This window comes from Chroicocephalus ridibundus, chromosome 11 (genome assembly GCF_963924245.1).
Source record: "Chroicocephalus ridibundus chromosome 11, bChrRid1.1, whole genome shotgun sequence".
Taxonomy (NCBI): domain Eukaryota; kingdom Metazoa; phylum Chordata; class Aves; order Charadriiformes; family Laridae; genus Chroicocephalus; species Chroicocephalus ridibundus.
The window spans coordinates 9,146,168-9,166,164 of record NC_086294.1 but is presented as its reverse complement, the minus strand read 5'-3'; the positions used below and the strand labels follow the sequence as shown (position 1 = coordinate 9,166,164).

Genomic DNA, 19,997 nt, shown 5'->3' with positions numbered 1-19,997 from the left:
TCAAAATGATGTTAATCATATAAGTTTTGTTTAACTTCACGCATTTTAATTTACATTGAGTTCCTATTGAAACGCTTATCATACTCCTGTAAAAGATTCTGCTATTTCATTACAATTTAGCGTGCCTTAGAGCATTTCCCAGTTGAACTGCCATACATCCACCTGCCCAGCAAACAAGCAATGGTATGTCAGCTCCAACAGAGAAGCAAATCCATCAGGAAGCCCGTGGCCGCTTTGGAAGGGGCACCACGAGCTGATTTCCAATTTCCAGGCAGAAATAATTCACTCAGTATTTTTTTTGCTTTGGTGTCGGATGTGCTGTGTGTCGTGACACCCTGTGGTGCAGGGATGGTGAATACACACGAAAGATTTGCTGCTGTCCCAAATGGTGGTGCCACGTGTTGCTGCTTCAGCATCTGTTGATGCAGTTTTCTGCAAACAACTACTGTCTGAACTAATCTTCCTTTATATACAGCCATCCCTGGGCCAGAATAACAAAAATATTTTGGGATAAACTGCTGCTTTCCATACAGGGCATAAGCTTGGACAGCAAAATGCTTTCATAGCTCTAACGGGGCAACCAGCCCGTCAGAAGCAATTCATGGCTGGAGCTGGTGTGCTGACGGGCACAGGCCAACCCCGCGCTGCACGGGCTGCGTTTTCAGCAGGCTTACCTGGCTGGAGAACCCCATCACCACTTGTCGTTGTTTAAGGTTGGTCTCTCCATCGAGGTTGGCAGTTTCCAAGTGACAGATCCCGTTCTGATCAGAGGAGTACAGCAGGAGGATATCGGCTGGGATGGTCTCGTTGCACTGCAGCTGCACAAAATCCCCCACTCGGACGTCTTTCCAGCATTTCTCAACATAAGCATGTTCTTCCCTGTGGCATTAAAAACACGTCATGTGTGAATAGCAACATCAGGAAGTCAGGCCTCCTGGTCAGTGAGGCTTCAAAAAAATAAAATAGGGGGGTGGTGACACATTGCTGTATTTTTTTTTTTTTTGAAAGACACAGCACAGCAAGCTAGTAATTAATGATTTAGGCACTTCCATAGTATCACGTCCCCATATATCACGTTCAAATAAAATCTTCACATGGAATAAAAAGAAACTACAACAAAAGTTCTTTTTCATTCTAGTATTAGCCCTATAATCTCCACAGCAAAAGACATAAAGTTGTTCAGACTAACAGAGGTGTTTTAAAGTATCTTATTCAACAAATACAGACAAATTACCAAAAAAAATCATTGCTTTGAACTATGTGACTATTTCTCAGGTAATTTCCAAAAACGACATACAGACCCTGAAAGAAACAAACTGCTACCTCAGCTACGCTTGTTTCAGGTCTCTCCAGTTTGCAACTCTCAAAAGGTAATTACAAATCCTGAGCTTAGCCCACAGGAACAACTTCAAGACGCAGAACAGCAGCCAAATGACCTCTTAATATTGAGCAAAAAGATGCAACTGGAGTCCAAGTGTAATGGAAAAGTTAAGATAAGAAATAAAAAGCTTCTAAATTAAAAAAAATAAAAAAAGGAAAACCAGCCTTGGAGTTCAAGGAAAAGAAATGACTATTTCATCAACAAACTGTTGCTCAATGTTTCAGGAAATAGCAAACTTTTTGACGTTACCTTTTCAATAATTGATCCTTCAACTGCTCTTAATCATCTAAGCAAACAGAAAATCGCACACTAAGCTTTAAAATTAGTTAATGGGAAAACTACACGGGCAACAATGGCCCAGTTCCTCTAACTCTCTGAGAGGAAATTATTTTTTCAATATGAATAATTGAACCATCTTATGTCTTGTTCTGCAAAAAGGAAAACGCTCTTGATACGTTAGCAGACGGACAGTAAAAGGCTTCTTGTTATGACTCAGAGTCTCATTTTTCCTTAAGTTTTTAATCATCCTCATCTATCGCCTGAAGAATATGGTCTTTCAATGAAGCGTTTGTATCATGAGCAGGGGAGCGGTGACAGAGTAGATGAAGTGTTTTGCCACAGCTTCAAGCACAGGTCCAAGCACTGCTTGAGAGCCGGGCCAAAGGCTGCTCCCCGCTAACCTGCCCGCCGGGAAAGGGGCGCCAGCCGTGGCGCTGCCAGGCAAACCCTTCCGCGTGGCTGCTGCCCTCATCGGTAAAGCAACATGAAATAACAGCTTCCTGCAAAGGTTATGCACACCGTTCATTTCTGTGCGTTTCCCAGTGGTATCCACTCTTTCTATTCAAAAAAAGAACCCCCAAATCTGAACTATTTAAATCCCTTTAGTGCTAGATGTCAGGTGCTTACTAAATAATGGTATTGTAGCAATAACTTTTCCTTCTTACATTACTTTTTCTTTCCTGAATTTTTCATTCTTCTTTCTTGTTTTGTCTGACTCTACTTACCTGCGTGTCCTTTTTTTTTTTTTGCTCAACAACAGACATAAAAGACCACACCAAAGAACCAAAGAACAGAGGTTTGTTGTAAGTTAGTTTGATGTTGCTGTGCATTTAAAAAAAAATAATCCAGATCAATTTCTATTTGAAAATTATTTAAGCAGGTGCATGTTGAGTATTTATTGCTCTACAAAGTAGATACTAATGTTAATATTGCAAAACAACTATGTAACTATGAATGCTTCCCATGTCAAATGCTTTCTGGGTAGAACTTCTTAGTTTGTTTGTTTAAAACATAAAAATGAGAGTACAGAAGCAGTTTAGAGCAAGCAGATGGCTTTTCCTGCTATCCTAAGACATTTGGATGCTGTGTATTGTTTACATATAATGTTTGCTATGACTTCTGCAGGGCAATCCTCCTCTCTGTATGTCAACTCTTGCACAATTCTGAAGTTTATGGAACGCAGTTCTGATTTTTTCTGCTCACAGAATGCTATAGAAGGGCCTTGCCCAGCTGGCTGTCTTCCACATCAGCCTTAAGAAACCAGGTTAGCAAAAATAATCCACAGAAATCATAGATTTCTAACATTTTTGCAATAATTCCCTATGAAACACACATTACACGTAAAGCTTCAGGTTCTGCCCATTCACTAATTATAGAGCAGATGGTGAGTCAGAAAAGCCAAATGATCTCTTTCTGATCAGAGGAAAAGCCTTATTTCGCACAGGGACTAGAGTTCAGGAATTGCTAGAATCCCAAACCTGAGTTCAGATGAACAGACTGTTCCTCTCTCCCCATGAGCACTGAATTTGTTAAAGAAATGGATTTTCTTTTCCTAAAAGAACTATTCAGCTGGAGCTGTAAGATTAACAATTTCCTACCACGCAAAGGTTTTCTACAACTTTGTAGAGAATTACCAGTGGACGAAAGGAAGAAAAGTACTTCACGAGGAACCTGGCACACCCCACCGCAGCACTGGCCCAGTTGCCTAGCAAGATTTTTCAAATGAAGCAGCTTCCTTTTAGCAATTGCTGTAACTGGGAACGCTGCCCATTTTCTGTTCAGTGATTAAAGTTCATAGCACAAGCTCCGGTTGCTAAATAAACAGAGGAGCTTCATAAATCTGAGATGGTCTGACGAGAAACATACGAAAAGGGCAAACGCATTTATCCAATAAAATAAACAAGATGTGGTGATTTTCAATAGATGGAAAGCTGGAAATCTGATTCTTATAGCATGTGGCATCAGGGCTGTGGCCCATCAAAGACATGATCTAAGATAAAAGTTTCTCAGTACCTTCTCTCCTTTACCAGCCAATTTATCAACAGCGCACTTAAAAAGTGTTCCCTTGCTGTCCTGGGATAATGGGTACCATGATAATGCCCATCAGAGGATAATGCAGAAAAAAAAGAAGCAGTTAGCCTTGAACAGTCGAAGTGAAGTCCGCCAGAATTTGCTATTGGATTCATCATATCTGACAAGAAGGCCTGAACTAAATAGACTTTATGAAGTCATTTCTGGGAAGACAGGATCATAAAAAAATCCTGCTGCGGTTGGAGATTGTGGGCGAACATGAATAAATTATTGACTTTGTGTCAACAATTTCATTTCATATTCTTGGATTCAATAAAGATAAATCTCAAACAAAAACTGGGTCAAAATGGATGGTGAATGGGAGCAAATAAAAATTATTGTTCTGCTCCCCAGAGAAGATTAGGGTTTTATTTTTCACGTGCACGCCACAGCACACCTATGAGGCCTAGATTGTCTTAGAGAAAGACCTTCAGAAATCTTTATCACCTAGAAGTATTGCGTGAACCAATTAGTTCAGTGAGTCTTATTCCCTTGAATTAACTGCAAGCTCCATCTCGGGATCCTTTGCAGCATGAAGTGAAGACATCGTTTGCTCTAACTTTCACTCCCTAAATTGCCACTAGGTTATAGCACTTAGAGAAAAATATCAGTGTCACAAATACACAAAACCAAATGTTGGTACTTTATAATATGTAAATTCTCTAGAATGTAACATTTGAAAACGACCCCCCTCAAGCACAACCTACTTTATAAAAAATGCTCACATTCTGAGATTCCAGTTCTACACAGACAACAGGCAGAATCACACAGCTGCTTACCCTTTACGGGCTGTTTTTGCAAATAGAAATCCCACAACTTTTTGTGCTATCAAAGATTACACCAGCATTTACATGGAAAAACGTCACAAAATGTTTTCAAAGACCACTTTGGCGATGACTTCACGTTTATGAGCTACTGCCATGAAGCTGAAAAACTGACTAGGAGCAGATTTAGGACTTGAGGAAGGCACTAGACTGGAAAGGAACTGATTCTGAAACCTGTCCGTAGGTCGGAGCACAGCACAACTTGGCTGATAGTATTCCTGAGCTAAAGAGATTATCCGAGCACGAGAAGGTACTGCATTGTCCGTGACACTTCATCACTGGCTTCTGCCACGTTACCATTACAGTAGCTGGGGAGTTTGTTCTTGTGTCGTGGACATCAGCCCGGCGGCTTCAGTGAATGATGCCATTGAGCAGTGGCTGGTCCTATAACAAGCCCTCGTTAGCAAGCAGCAATAGCCTTTCCCCACGGCCCCAAACCCACTCTCATCATTCATCACTACTTTAAGACAGCTATAAGCATCTTTTTAAGATAAAGGGAGTGAAAATTTTCTGTAGTCTAATAACGCACATCTTTACCATTTTGGCATGCCAAATTCCTTAATGCTAGTTACAGATCCTATCTTTTTATGTGCTAAAACTGTTTATAGCATCCTAACAAGGAAGTTATACTCCCAATGACAGAAGAAGCTCATATTCAACTTCTGTAATCAATTAAAGTTTATGTGAACTTTAAGTAAGTATCAGAACTATTATAAATGTATTATATGTCCATATGTCACCTTTTTTAATCTCTGTCTTGATTTTATAATGACCTGTACCAAATGAAGAAATAAAATACAAGTAAAAAGTATTTTGAGAACACATTTCCTTAGACTTTGCTAGGTTCATTTCGTAAGTTTGTAAGTTATGGATTATTGTATTCATGAAAATGTAATTTTTTTTTATTAATACTCCCTTGAACAAAATGCTATTGCTATGTGTGTGCCTGGCACCAGCTGGAACGAACAGGTAACTCCAAGGTCACTTCCTAAATGACTGCAAATCAGTCTGTATTCATTTCTGTATTAAAAACTGTATTAGTTTCTAAAGGACTCCCATTAATTTACTGATTTCTGGAAGCCACAGCTTAGATCAGCGTTTTTGCTACAGTAATCTCCGTACATGGCCATATAGTTCTTGAGGTCACACAGTAGAGACCTGCTTCTCTCCACGTTTCAATGGTGTTTTAAAAATTCAGACAGACAGGATGAAACTTAATGCCATGACGTCATGACTCTGCAGGTCTCCAAGTCAAAACCGTAGGTTCTCATTTATCTGCCCTTTGTCTTTAGTCATTAGCTTCTGCTGCTCTCCGCTAAACCATTCCACCTTTTCTGTGAAGCAGCTTTAAATGCCTTGGCAGGTAATAGATCTCGACCAAAGCTCTGATAAAGCAATACACAAACCAGTGGTAACATTGGCTATGTATTTATGGATTTTCTTCCACAAAGACCAAGGATCCTCACTGAAGCAATATGCACTGACTGATGAGAACTGCTAGCTCACTGCTCTTTGACTTTCAAGTGCTGCTGCCTGGACCAGCTGAGCGTCAAAAACTTGACATTTTTCTTTTGCATTTAGTCACGTATGCACATCACATATTTTTTCACCACACAATCAGCATGCTCACCATAAGATGAATGCACATTTTAAATTTTTCTTCATAATTTTAGTACCACTGGTTTCAAGCAGTTGCACAGTGACACAACAGACCTGAGCGTACTGTTGGTTTAGGCCGTTTTCCCAGCTCACTGGAATCTTGAAGAACGCCTTGGCTGGCACAAACAGAAGGCACTGTTAGCGCCTTCAGTAAGACCCACTGTTAATTCAGGTATCCAGAGTTAAACTAGGTACAAGAATTCCACAGTACCTGAAGTACATACAAACGTTACAGGGATAGCAGAGCAGATGATGCCCACAGCCAGTGATAGTCCCACACAGGGAACAATACAGCCATGTTTGACATTAAGCAAGGGAGAGGCATTGGGTCTTTCTTGAGGGATACCGAGTTGCAATAATTTTATAGCACATACTAATCCTGCAGTCATTGTAACTTATTCATATTGCTGCTTTTATAAGAAATAATTCATGTTTCAATTGATCAAAGTTCATGCTTTGCAGCTGTTATAGGAATGCACTTTCAGCCATGCAAGAGCTGGAGATCTTCAGGAGATCTTCAGTCTCCAGTTGATGAAATTCATACATTCAGAGAAGGCACCACTGAGTTGTAGAAGCCTTGATATTGCTATACTCAAGAAAATTGATTGCAATTTTGCCTGAGGAAATGTGGTGGGACTTCAGAAGGACCACAGGCTTTAGACTCTCTTTTTTTGGTGCATGAAATGAACCCACAAAAGCCTCCATCAGGCTCCTTGTTTTTGAAGTTATGCTTTATAAAGCAGAAAGAAAAGGCTCCTTAACAAGTGAAAACTCAGTGCTGCTGAACAAGACTTTAAAAGAAACCATTGCCAACAAAATTTTTGCTTACTGTGCCCTTGACAGGATGGTATTTTTATCTCATCCTGCTTTCTACTCTGCAAACTTTCAGGTTCACCCTGGGTTGAATGAGCTGCATATGATGTTTCCTGGGTCTACAGAAAAGCTGTCTTTTTTTTTTCCCCACCCCTGAGATTTGAGAGTAGGTCAATTCTTGTTTTCAAGCATGCTCCCTACCCTTCTTTGCTATCTTCCAGATGCTACAGACCTCTGTTGGTCATTGCATCCCTGGCCAGACCCAGTTGCTCTCACAGACATGGGGAACATCCAGGGGAGGTGCAAGTTCTCCTCCGTTCAGAAGGTCCAGCTGACCAGAGCATATGAAGGAGGTTGAAACAGAAAGGTAGCCTTCATCTATCCAGCTTCCCTAATTTTAAGAAAATATATATTCGGTAACGTGTAGGCAGGCAGATCTCCATTGCTGTCATAGAGATAAATTACAAAACTTTAATTGACTGAAATATTTTAATTCTCTTTCAAACCAGTGAGCCTAGCTTAAGCCAATTCCAGCTTTTCAGCTGTTGGCAGTTTTGACTTTGTGCAACACAGAGATGAGTTCTTTGTTTTTTCCTTATTTGCACATCACTGCCCTAGGACTAACCCAGAGTTAGAGCTGATGCAGAAATCTCTAATTGTTCTAAAACCTTACACTGAGCAGGTGAAGAGTCACAGCTAAGGCCAGCCTGAATTTTTTGTATCACAGACATCAGCGGACCTACAGAGGAAGAGGAGATTGATGCTTGCAGGAACTACTTTAAAATCAAGGGGCCTAAAAGCATCACAGAGGAACTTTCTATTGCCAGAGCAATCAGGCTGTCTCATTTAAGGAGCCTGTTGACTGACTTAGTTATCTGGCAGCTCCACAGGATGATTCAAAGCATATAAACTAGGCTTCTCTGAGTCACTGTCTCAGATATCCGAATTTAGGAGCTTAAAATTAAGCAATGTGAATAGCTGAAATAATGTTAATGTCTTTATGGCTGCTCCTGTCTGATACATGTGCATTCAGTCAAGTGCGCTACTGTGCCATCTTGGACAGTGCACAGTCATTGTCTGTTGAAACACTGCGAAAAAATTAGGTTAAATCTTCCAGAAGCGTGAAATTGATGTAAAAACCTGTCTGGATGCTACAGAGTATTTACAGACCGTTATAGCTTAATCCTAGGAGTATATCAGATCCAGTCCATACATTAATTACATATCAAGTAGTTCCTTGAATGTTATAGGTCTTCAAGAGAATAGCTTTTAGCAGCTGTTGGGTTGACGTTCACTTACAGGTTTGTATACGACATTCAGTGCCGGCCCCTGTTGTTAGTAAGTTAATGACAAACTGAAGAGAGTTCAGAGAAAAGTAACCACAGTAGGTCTGGAGGGACTGACTGACAAAAAAGACTAAAAGAGTGATCTATATACAGATCTTTACTAAAAGGCACCTGGGCGTATAAAAATGAACATGATAAAAATCACACATATTTGAGGATTATAATTAATCTTGTCCCTTCTCTGGACACGTTCCAGCACGTCCATATCTCTCTTGTAGTAGTGGCTCCAGAATTGGACACAGTACTCCAGGTGGGGTCAAAACTTACAATTCCAAAAGTTTTGGTTCAGAAATTAAAATCTCCACAGTCTAAGTTATTGCATCTCCCCAAGACAATTTAATGCCTATTAATTGCTTCCTATTTTTTTAATTAAACATTCTTTAAATACACTACTTGAAGTGTCTTTTCCTTTATTTGAGTAACAGACTGGACTTCCCATTTCAGCTGATCTCTGTGAAAAGAAAATTAGAAGTAATGTGTTTACAGGGTAGCCTACTTAAATTCAATTTCCTTTGCTCTACGTTGAAAGAAGGCAAGTTACTGCATTTCCCCCAGTCTTCAAGGAGGTTTCGGAGAACATTCAGCATTTGGAGATTGTGCTGCCTTCGTCTTGCTTTTGGAACAGCAACCAGAATTCTTGTTATTGAAATCTGAAATAAAGGCAATATACTCTCCAAGATTAACTCTTCAGACCTAAGTAATCTTACCTTTTAGGATGGAAGATCAGTTGCTCTATTAAAAAGTATTTTTTGATGCCACATGATTAACAAAAGTTGCAGTGTCTTAAAAAAGACTTTCACCTATGTTAAAAAATTATCTACAGCAGATGATTCATTAGGAAGAAAATTAGAAGACATGCTCTTCCATGACTTTGCAGCAAGCAAGAAGAACAAGAAATATCAGCTTCCCAAAGCGCTATAGAAGCCTGATTAAAATATTCATGACATAATAAGCTGTAGCTGCTGATCTGATGGCAATTGTAATTACCCGTGATTTTTCCAGACAGGATGAATACTATAGTCTGAAGCCCTCCTCATTTTCCTTTCCCTTACATCACCGTTTTGGGACATAAAACTTTGGTGAAAGACAAGATTCTAGACAAGATTTATTCATAGATCATAGTATTTTTTATGGGATGGGACAACCAATTTTAAGACAGGCCCATGTCAAGTTTCTTCATAAGAAAGTACTCATAGCTATAACTTGAATCTGGATCTGTACGTGTGTTATAATTCCATTATGGACATTTTTCTCTTATACAAAAAAAGTTTTATTGTATTTCCAACTTCCCGTGTTCCCATGGTAAAAGGGTTTCAGAAATAAATTAACATGGTTGCTTTATGCAAAGAGGAAATAAATAAGATTCCTATGCAGATCCATTCATCAGTACCTACTGCACCACCTGCTCTCTTTCATATGGGTTTTAACAAGTGTTAACAAATAATCCGTTGCCTCATGGATTAATACAATATTGAAAAGATTAAAAAATTCAATCAGATTGCAATCTCAAAGGTGGGCAGAAGAGGCAATTTGGCCACCCTACCCAAAGAGCTACAATTATTGACAGTCTTCATGGTAAAAAAGAGAAGAAATCTTAAATGAACGGTATTTAGACACTTGTAAAATCTCTGCTTTTTCAGACAAGTTGGCAAGGAGAGCAGCGCGGTTTTGTTTCTGACAAGTCATTATCTATATGTGGGGATAAGTTTAGCCCCCAAACAAGCAAATCCATTGTTTTGTTGTTTGACCAGCAGCTTATAAAAATAAAAATCTGACAAACACATGCAAGAGAAACAAACAGAAATGACAGCACCATGTGATAAAAGCCAGAGTTCTGCAAGATCTTGCTTATGAAAGAGTACATGATATACAGCACTGTTGATTAATTTGAGGGATGACAAGCAACATTCACAGAGAAGGAAAGTTTCGGTCTTCTGACTCCCAGATGCAATATTTTAACAGGGAGAAGTCATTTTCTACCTTGCTGAGAACAGTTTTGGTACAATAAAACATAATTTTCAAACTTCTGAAAGTTCTAAAATCAAGAGATCAAGAAATATTTTGAAGAAGTGAGCACAGACACATGTAGTTAATTCATTTAGAAATGACTGAACAGAGGCATATATTACTATCTCCCATTTTTAAACTGCATTTTTATGGTTTTATTTTACATAGAGGCTAGTAAAAGAAATGCAACTGAAAGCTAGTCTACAGCGTACAGTATAAAATTAAATGTAGTTCAAAGGAGTATGTTTTTAAGATGTTTCTTGGCAGCTAAGAATGCAAATAGGTCCCATGACAGATCTTGTTTTGTGCTACCTTATATTTACAGAATTATGACCTCTTGAAAACTCCTTAGAAATCCAGGTGTTCAGTAGCTATTTAAGCACCTGTTTTCAGTGCACCCCACGTTTAAGAGGCCAATGGCCACCTCAATAGCATGAAACTCAAACTTACCTTCCTAATTTGAAAATGAGGTTTAAAACAAAAAAAGAAATTTCTTTCCCTGTATCAAAACAAATGCCAGGTGTTATGCAGTCACTATGAATTTTACATTTTACTTAATCACCATGAATTTCCAGGAGTTTTTTTTTTTTTTTAAACAAAAAGCCTCACCGTTGATAAAAGATCTCAAGCCAACTTTTTTTTGTAATAAAACTTACCTGCTGTAAATGTAGCATCCCATATGATTGATTTCTTTGTCTAGTTTATACCGCCGAAAGTCCTCCCAAGCATCTTTAATGGCTGTAATGGCCATTATAACACAAATTGGGATCACAGAAACTTCTGGTTGGAAAGCATTCACCACTGGCACAAAATTCAGCATTACAATGACCACAAAATAAATATTGGCAAAGCGGTGAAACTGCTCATAGATATTTTTAGGGAGGAAAGTCAAGATGGTATATTTTGTTGTCTTAATTTTATTGGAGTCATAGTATCTGTTTGGATTTTCCTTCCACTTCTTACTTCCAAAGGGCAAATTAGAGATGATCACTCGTTTATTTTCATTTTTCTTCTTTCTTTTCTTTACTTTTCCTCTCTTTTCCAGCTCTTCATTTTGGATTTCAGTGTCTGGAGCACCACATCGGCAGCAGGATTCCTTGAAAAAATGTTGTTTCCATATCATTCTAGAGAAGCAGCCTGGAACAATTTTCCTTGACATCTTGTTTTTCTCTCAAAACGTAGCCTCAAGTTGAGAACTGACAAAGTTAGAAGAGTTCAATAATCTGGATAAACTCCCAAGCGGTAGAGAGAAGAGTCAAGATGTCGGAAGCCCAGGGCAGACTTCTCCTTTGACTCCAGCCTCCACCTGCCGAGGGACAGGTATCATCCTGACTCAGCTGCACCGGGTCCTAGAGCCTGCTGGGGAGGCTGCACCTCACTTACGGCAAAAGCATCCTGAATGTTTTGTTATTCCTGTTAGCATATGCCTGGAGGCCCCGTTCAGAGCATTTCCCTGGCATCGACTGTCTGTTCGCATGAAGTGTCTGTTTTAGCACAGAGCAGTGACAAAGCCAAGAACATACCCACACCCCTCACGGTTCACTCCATGAGTTTCGGAATCACTTTATAAGCCTGGGAGTTGCCAGGAAGTTCAAAGGTAATGGGCAGAGCTCTGCGTCCCAGAAGTCAACAGAAATCTGCTACAAGCCTCAGTACAGACAGTATTTCTCTCTTTTATGTCCTCTATCTACTATTTGTTTTCATGACCATAAGATGGACTATTAAACAAACAACCAACTCCCATCCCCCCCCAAACCAAGCAAACCTACGACTTGGTAGTTGTGAGAATGATACATAGACATAGGCAGTTGAAGGGCAGTTTTACCTAGATTGCCCCTCAGCCTGATCCTTCTCCTCTGATAGACCTCCCGCTGCTGGAAAGCCAAAGCGTCCCTCTCTCACCCAGTAACCCCTTCCAGCTTCTCATTTCTTCTTCCTCATTGGTCCTTGTGCCTCTGACACATAAGTATATGGCACAGATGAGGGCTAATTTCCAAGAGAGCTAATGAGATGTGTACAAAATACAGTAATTTTTTTTTCTATGGCTTAGGCTTAAGGAGAGGTAAGAAAAGGAGGAAATCCAAACATTTAAACTTCTTTTAAATGAAAACTCCTGTCTATTGCATTATGTAGTGACAAGCTAAGTAGTCTCAAGTCAAGTTAGTACTTGGACCAGAAACTCTGATGAAATCGAAATGTTGCAATAAGAATTGCACTTTAAAATATTTCTTCCTTCTGAGTCAGTAGTGAGCAAACATTGCAGCTTACTGCGGGTGCTGTACCATCTCCAAAGCGAAACCGTGCTGTATTGATCACTTGTGTCTACTGGAAGTTGTATAAATTTTTTTTTCCGCTTCTGGTTATGCTTCGCCTTGAATGTAGTTGATTATTAATTTTTGTATTAATAGTTTCAGCATGAGGTGTCCAAAAGACATTGCTCCAATTTGTTAAACAGCCTCAGAAATCATTTCCAGACTTGGATACGTTTCATTTTTCCTCCAGATCCTTCTACTACCTGGAGAGGATGTTGTGTGTGTTGGCAAGCTAGTTTAGAAACTTGGAATGAAAACTTGTATATCAGCACACACTGCTGTGGCATGAAACAAAACTTCAGTGATATTAGGATCACTTAAGCAAGACAAATGAGGCATTTTTAAAGGCAGAATAAAACTCTCTTATAACAGGTTTCCAAACTTAATGTACTCCAAAGGTTCAGTGAGGGAATTACTGTAAAATCAGATGAGCAGCTTCCACCACTCCAAATGCAAGGAAAAATAATTGGTTTAGTTTACTTACTTGTCATATACCCTGGTTTTAGACAAGTTTATCGTCTTATCAAATTGGTATTTTCTGTAGTCTTCAATAGCATCCTTAATCATACTGGCAAGGAGAACCACAATCAGAGGCAGCATGGTAATCTCTCTGTGGAAGACTTCCACTTGTGGGAACCAGTTCAGAACCACCAGAAAGAAGAAATAAAGATTACCCAGCCTGCAAAGGTATAAAAGAAATTAAAAGTAGTCAGAAACTAGAATGTGTCCTTTTCTTAATGAACATCCCCCTTTTTGTGTCAAAGGAACATTAATAATTTCACACCTCTACCCTCTTCCTTGTTTCACTGAATGAATTAAACAGTTACTTAACTGAGATGCTAATTTTTTTTCTTTAGAAGAGCCTGTGAGATATATTTTCATAATATTATAGCTACCTCCCCTTTTCTGTATCTTACAAACGCTTTTTATCTCTAGGAGCTAGAACGTCTTTAATGCGCTCCCACTGCCTCAGCCTTGAAAATAAGCACAAAATCAAACAAAAGCCAAAAAACCCTTAAAAACCCAAACCAATGTAACAGAATGGGTGTAAAACCCCACTTGTTCAGAATTATGGAAATGTCCCCATGCGGAATCCTTGCAGGTTTCCACATGTGGAAGGTCAAATTGCGCATGTGTAAATCTAATATACGGAATGAAAATTTCAAAGCTAGAGATAGATATGCAACTTTTATTTATCTTTATCACAATGATATTTCCCTGAGCATCTCATTGACGTGATTCATTATGCTGGGGGAGTACATAATTTCAAATCATCACTTGGAAAGAAACCCAACCTAGCACTTGCCATCTTGGATATAAAACACTGTATGCATATACAAGTATACTGTTTATAAGTCAGTATTCAAAGTCACTTGCAAGCCATAAAAAATGTACTAAAATTAACCTATGAGCCTCTGAGATCTACGGAATTTCATAGGTACCTCAACACAACCAATGAGTATCTTTTTGTGTTCTTAAAAATTAGAGGTTTATTCAACACAGAAACAGAGGGATTTTTAAATAAAAACTTGCCGTTCTTACATGGAAAATTCATCCAGCATTCAGACAAGAAAGCTGGCCAGCAGTTTAAGCACACGTAGGGATTACTTGCTTTAAACCTCCATTTCCCTCCAAGTGACATTTGGTTACAAATAATCATCACCTAAATTTTAGTAACATGCCAACTACAAAAGCAGCCCTTCTCCATCACCCTCAGATGTCACAGTTTCAGAGAGAGTTCTTTTTTTACCTGTGAAACTGCTCAAAAAGAAATTGGGGCAAAAAAGTGAACCACGTGTATTTTGTGGTCTGTATCCTGTTTGCAGAATAAAACATAGAAGCTTGTTTCCAGTTGTTCCACTGTCTCCCATTGTTGGGAAACACAATCCTCCATTTGTTTAAGTTGAGTTTTGGTTTGTCTCCGAGAGGAAACAGCAGTGGTGTCGATTCTGACAGAGCATGGGAGGGACTTTCAGCTCCTAGTCGCTGCCAACGGTACAGAGCAGAGTCCACAGACAAAGCCATTCACAGCAGGGATGTCAGGCTGAAAGACAAGTGCATGACAAGGACTGAAAACCAATTCCATTCTGTTAGAAAATGCACTTCGTGTCTTGCTATCAGAGGCTTAAAGCAGCAAACAATACTCCTGCTCAGTGCGTTACATGTTCAGTCCTCGAGCTCAGCACTTTCTGCAGAGAATACATAGAACAAAAGGTAGAGCAAAATCTTCAATATGGAAAAATCTATTTCTATCTCTGGGGAAAAAATATTCCAAATCTATTTTCTGTGTGGTATAACAGCAAACTAACATAGATAAAGCCAGTTTATCAGAGATGAACAATCTCTTTTCCATCACAAATTCTCTATCATTTTCCTCGGTCATAAACTGCCACCAAATCTATTCAGGCGCTTTTCTTTAAATGTCTGACTTTGTTACAATAGTTTTTCTATTCACACTTATTTACAAAGGGACCAGTTCAGGTGTTGAATCTTAATAGCTCGGATAACAACGAACTGCAGCATCAGCTTAATCTCATTTACACTCGTGTAACAGTTTTCCAGAGTCTCCATAGAAATCTGATTTGAATGGAAAATGCCAGTCAGCACTAAAACAATGGATGTTTTATTGGTTGCAAAGATAAAGGAATTAAGTCTCCCAATACTAATCCTATTATCATTGAACTCTTGTCTTCTGACTTGTTCACCCATCCACAACTGCAATTGCCATCCAACGTGCAGGATGCTCGGGCTCCGGCAGCGCAGGTGTATATGCTGTTACACTCAGTGCAAACACAGTAAAATCTCAATCCAACAGCTGGAGTTTGAGGACCGCAAGCTGCCTTGCAATGACGAGGCACTAAATGTGAAAAAGCAAACAGAAAAAAAAAGGCACTGGCCTTGTACAACCTCAAGGTTCCACTAAAACAACCATGTGAACTGAAGCCACCGCACTTAGACTGTGGGAAATACAGAGAGAAAAAAATCATTTAAACTCTGACAATGGTAATTTAGATTAATTCACTGAAGAATTGGTTTATACTTTATTTAATAGCAGCTGTATTTGAAACAGATTGAGAATATCTGTACATGTTTGTACAAGTCTAAATAAACACATTTCAAATATATCAAACCTTTGAAATCATTTATGCCTTCATTACCAGTGATTCTTTTGTTTCTCTCTGCTTTTCAGCTTCCTTTTTCCAAAAAGTCTACTTTCCACTGTGTGCAATATGTGACTTCCCTTGCTCAAAAAAACTTTAATTCAGAGTTCAGGTTGCTCGGCAGCGCCGGGGGATCCTCTACTGTGTTGAGCATGAACGGCTAATTTGTGCCTATCAGAAACTTGGAAATACTAGCTCGGCTGATACAAACTTAAATCCCGAACCTAATGAATCTAGACTTAACATCACATTCCACTGACAGGGAACGTTGAAAGTATGAATTGCTGGGAACATGCAAGGGAAGATAAATATCACAAGCAGCAAGTGAAAGGAGTTTTTAACAGAACTTGCTGTTACTTGTGCTGTGCTTCACAGACTGGAATTCCAGCATTTATCCCTTGATTTTAGATGCCTTCACTGTGTTTGCAATAACTATGTTCACCCATTGAAAGATGAGCCACTGCAGGGTAAAGCAGCTGCCATTGTGATAACGGGTTCATGTATACTTAAAAAAATGATGTCCAGATCTCGCTGAGTGTCAAGAGAAGCAGCATGCCCACAGGATCCCAGGCCACAGATGAACTGTATGCAACACGTAGTAAGTCCATGATGGCCTGCATGGAGAGGGACAGCGATTTGATGAAGGTGTGCTGAACCTAAATCTGAGCATCAGACTCTCCTTCACTCTGCTTTTGGGCTGTGTTCCTGGATGGACCTTTGGCACCCATGGGAGCGTTGTGCTGATAGGCAGGAGAAGAAAATTAAGGCTTCGCTAGTGAGAACCTTGAGACAAGACACCAACAAGCAGCTGCCTCTTAGTACGATATAGTGGCATTGAGTTTATTCTGTTTTACTATGTGTGAACAGCTAGGAAAAAAAGACACCTAGGCACAACAAGAAGTATGAAGTACTGGCCTGGAGAACTGAAGGAAAGTCTTCTATATCTTCCAAGCTATAACAGCCAACGGTTTTGGACAACTTGGATCTCAGGAGCCTTTTCTCCACAAGATACCAGATTAAATTACTAACACGAGAGAGGACTGGAAACAGAGCAGACTTGACAACAGATTTCCTTGTGTCTGGATTTTAGCGCACTTGGTGCTTTTTACTGAGGAAAATCAATCATTTGAATGTGTTACATTAACATACACAACCTAAAGCTCTGAATGACTTCATGCAGAACCAAATAAATTTGTAGTTTAATCCATAGACAGGACCTCTTGCAATCCGTGTTAACTACTCTGCCAATGCCCAAATGAGTGAGAACTTTGACTGAAACCAAAATGATACTCAACCTAAACTACCTTAGAGCCAGCACTTCCTTACAGTATAACTTTTAATCTGTGGTGCTGAAAGATGTTACAATGAATAGGCAGAAAATAATTGTTGTCACTTACTAAAACAGGCACAGCGATCACTCAGTGAAAATGCTATGGTGAAATGGTGCAGCTCATGTTTGCTAGTTAAAGGCTGGACACTTTTGCCACCTTGTTCTGAGCAGTAAGCTCTCCAGTTGATTTCAGCTCCTTCATAAATTAATATCTGAACAGTGGATGGAAGAGGGGCAATCCTTAGTGGCTCAGATACACAATGTATTACATGTCTTTAACCACATTATATATATATAAATAAAAGTTGCACATAACAGATTTACATATGGAGTTACACACATCTACCAGAGCACCAAATTCTTGCTGTATTTGAGGTATATCAAGGTAGGCTGATGTTCCTTAGAAATTACAAATGAAAAAAGGCAACAGTTTCAGGCATATTACTAAAAATAAAAGCAGACAAGATTAATTAAGGCAGCTTTACACATAAATAGTAGCATATCTTCCACAATTTCCCCTGGGAAATTTTTTCTACAGCTTCACAAATCACTATTAGGCAAGTCTGCTTGACATTCAAGATGCCACCCCATCTTTCACTATTTCCTTAGTGTATAAATCAATGAAAGAATGACTTAGTTTTATTCAGTTTGGAAATCAACCCTCTCCCTCATGGCTTTCTTTGAAATGCAGTGGTCATAAACAGTGCCATACCCATGAAGAGACAGGCCAATTTGTGCCACCTTGCAATTAAATGTGTTGCAGGAGATGTAGAGACCTCGTAACATAAACCATGCAAAACTAGGCAACTGTAAGTATCTGGATTTAAATTTAAAAATTATGCAGATGGATGGATAATCAAAGGAGCAATCTAATGGCTTTCTTGACATATGATTTTCGATGCTGGCAATGAAAAGAGCAGAAGCGAACATAGTACTTATTATTTCGGATCAGTAAGAGTAAAAAAGAGTCTAAACTTGCCATCAATGTTAGGAGGAAAGAAGAAAGAACTCAAAGACGTTTCCTTCTGTAAAATGACAATTTTCTATAATTCAGCCAACAGCTTACAAGAATCTTTCAACTTACTAGCACTTTGATGTGTTATGCCAGTTACTTTCTGTATGGTAGGAAATCCATAAAAATATTGCATTCCTCTGGCAATATATCCAACGTATCTGTCCCAACTCTTTCTAAAAGAGCTTCATAAAATCCCTTTTCTGCAATTCTAGAATATTTTACATGTGCACACCCATTTGATTTATGTTTTTACAGAGATATTATTGAAAGAACCCATGAAGTGTGAATTTTTTCAACATACATTTACTGAAGTGACTGATTTTCTTCCATCTAGCTAGTGAAGCCTCAGTACAGCAATACATATCCTGAAAAGGAAAGATCAAGGTGGCGCAGACCTTTCCAAGACAGTTAAATTCGGGATTTGCCATCTATTCCACTTCAGCATAGAGATTACCAGTGCTAATTCCAGTACTGGCACATTAGAGCTATTGCTGTTTTGCCTAAGCTCCCCTTTGTCAGCTGCTTCAGAAATGCTTGCCTTTAAAAGGAATCAGCAAGTTCCAGTGGTCTGCTTTATTTCCAACTGGGATTTTGAGATGTCCTGCAGCATGAAGTCAGGAATGCCAGAGAAGCACCAGCCATGGCTGTGGAATGTTGCGTTATGCTCACTGCCCTGTAACTGCTCAAAGTGCAACACCACGAGAAATACGAGGAAACCACATGGCTGTGCTTCAGCTCAGCACTTGTCAGACTTGGAAACCAGACTTGGAAAAGAAGCCCTCTATGTCCTTAAAACCACAGAACCTAATAAGTAGAGAGGAAGCCTGGAGAAATTATTCAGTTAAATCATACAGAGGAATATCCATGAAAATTTCCCTCTATTGCTATGTAGTCATGGTAGCATAAGCTTTTAGTGTCTCACTGTCCAGTCTCTTGTGAAGTTGCACTCAATTAATGCTATTACCATCATTCTCAAGAGCCTGAAAAACCTCAGTTTAATTTTCCCTCTTTCTTTCTTTCCTTCTATTTCATTATTGATGGATGTATTGTGGGCAGCCCTCAACAGGGCAGAAAAATTTTTCCCATCTGTAACTCCCACACAGTTTTTCAGGGAGAAAACATTGGGCGATCTAGCCTAGGACAAGTCGTCTCCCTCCTTGTGTAGATGTCCCTCAAGGTTCCCACAACCAGAGACATATATTCATTATATGAAATTATAAGGAATCATTATCTTACTCTTCCTTTTAGGAAAGGCACTTCTTCCCACAGTCCAAACTTTTGTCACTCTCCTCGGACCTTTCAGTGGAGCTACTGTGGTATCAAGAGACAGGCAAAAATCTAAAACATGTCTAGGTATCTCAATTCCTGAACTTCTGCACTTGGAAGAAACAAGACAAGCAACATAATAAGTGATTAAACTATAATCTATTTATAGCAGCTAGACACCCAGTTACGCTAAGATGTGAGAGCAGAAACGTGTAAGCTGGTGTTAGCACAGGAGGTTAGGTGCAGTAGTCACATTATTTCGCAAGCCTGCATCAAAATTTTATGGAATGTGAAGCAATAACCAAAGCGTGAAAACCTTTGCACCTCTTTGCACTTATGGGGGAAAGTACATCCAAGAAAGTTGTCAAGATTTCTGATGTTTGATGAAAGAATGAAGTGAACAATACACTGTAAATGAAAAAGGTATCATTCACACTGTCGTCAGGAAGCTCTTGAAAAAAATCAGAATTTGTTTGCAACAAAAGGAGGACTGACATCATACTCTTTCTGTAGAGTCTGGGGTGTGATTTAATA

General features: G+C 39.2%; 1 protein-coding gene across 1 annotated transcript in view; it reads right to left on the bottom strand.

Moving 5' to 3' along the window:
- The window catches only part of ATP10B (ATPase phospholipid transporting 10B (putative)), a 57,312-nt gene extending 42,593 nt beyond the window's left edge, over nt 1-14,719 (bottom strand). Inside the window, exons 1-3 of the mRNA XM_063348993.1 lie at nt 14,442-14,719; nt 13,176-13,370; nt 675-879 (exon numbers count right to left, since the gene is read on the bottom strand). Of these exons, the coding sequence (XP_063205063.1) occupies nt 675-879; nt 13,176-13,370; nt 14,442-14,716 (675 nt within the window). The 5' untranslated portion in view covers nt 14,717-14,719. The remainder of the gene's footprint in view (nt 1-674; nt 880-13,175; nt 13,371-14,441) is intronic.
- Between the last annotated feature and the right edge of the window lie 5,278 nt (nt 14,720-19,997).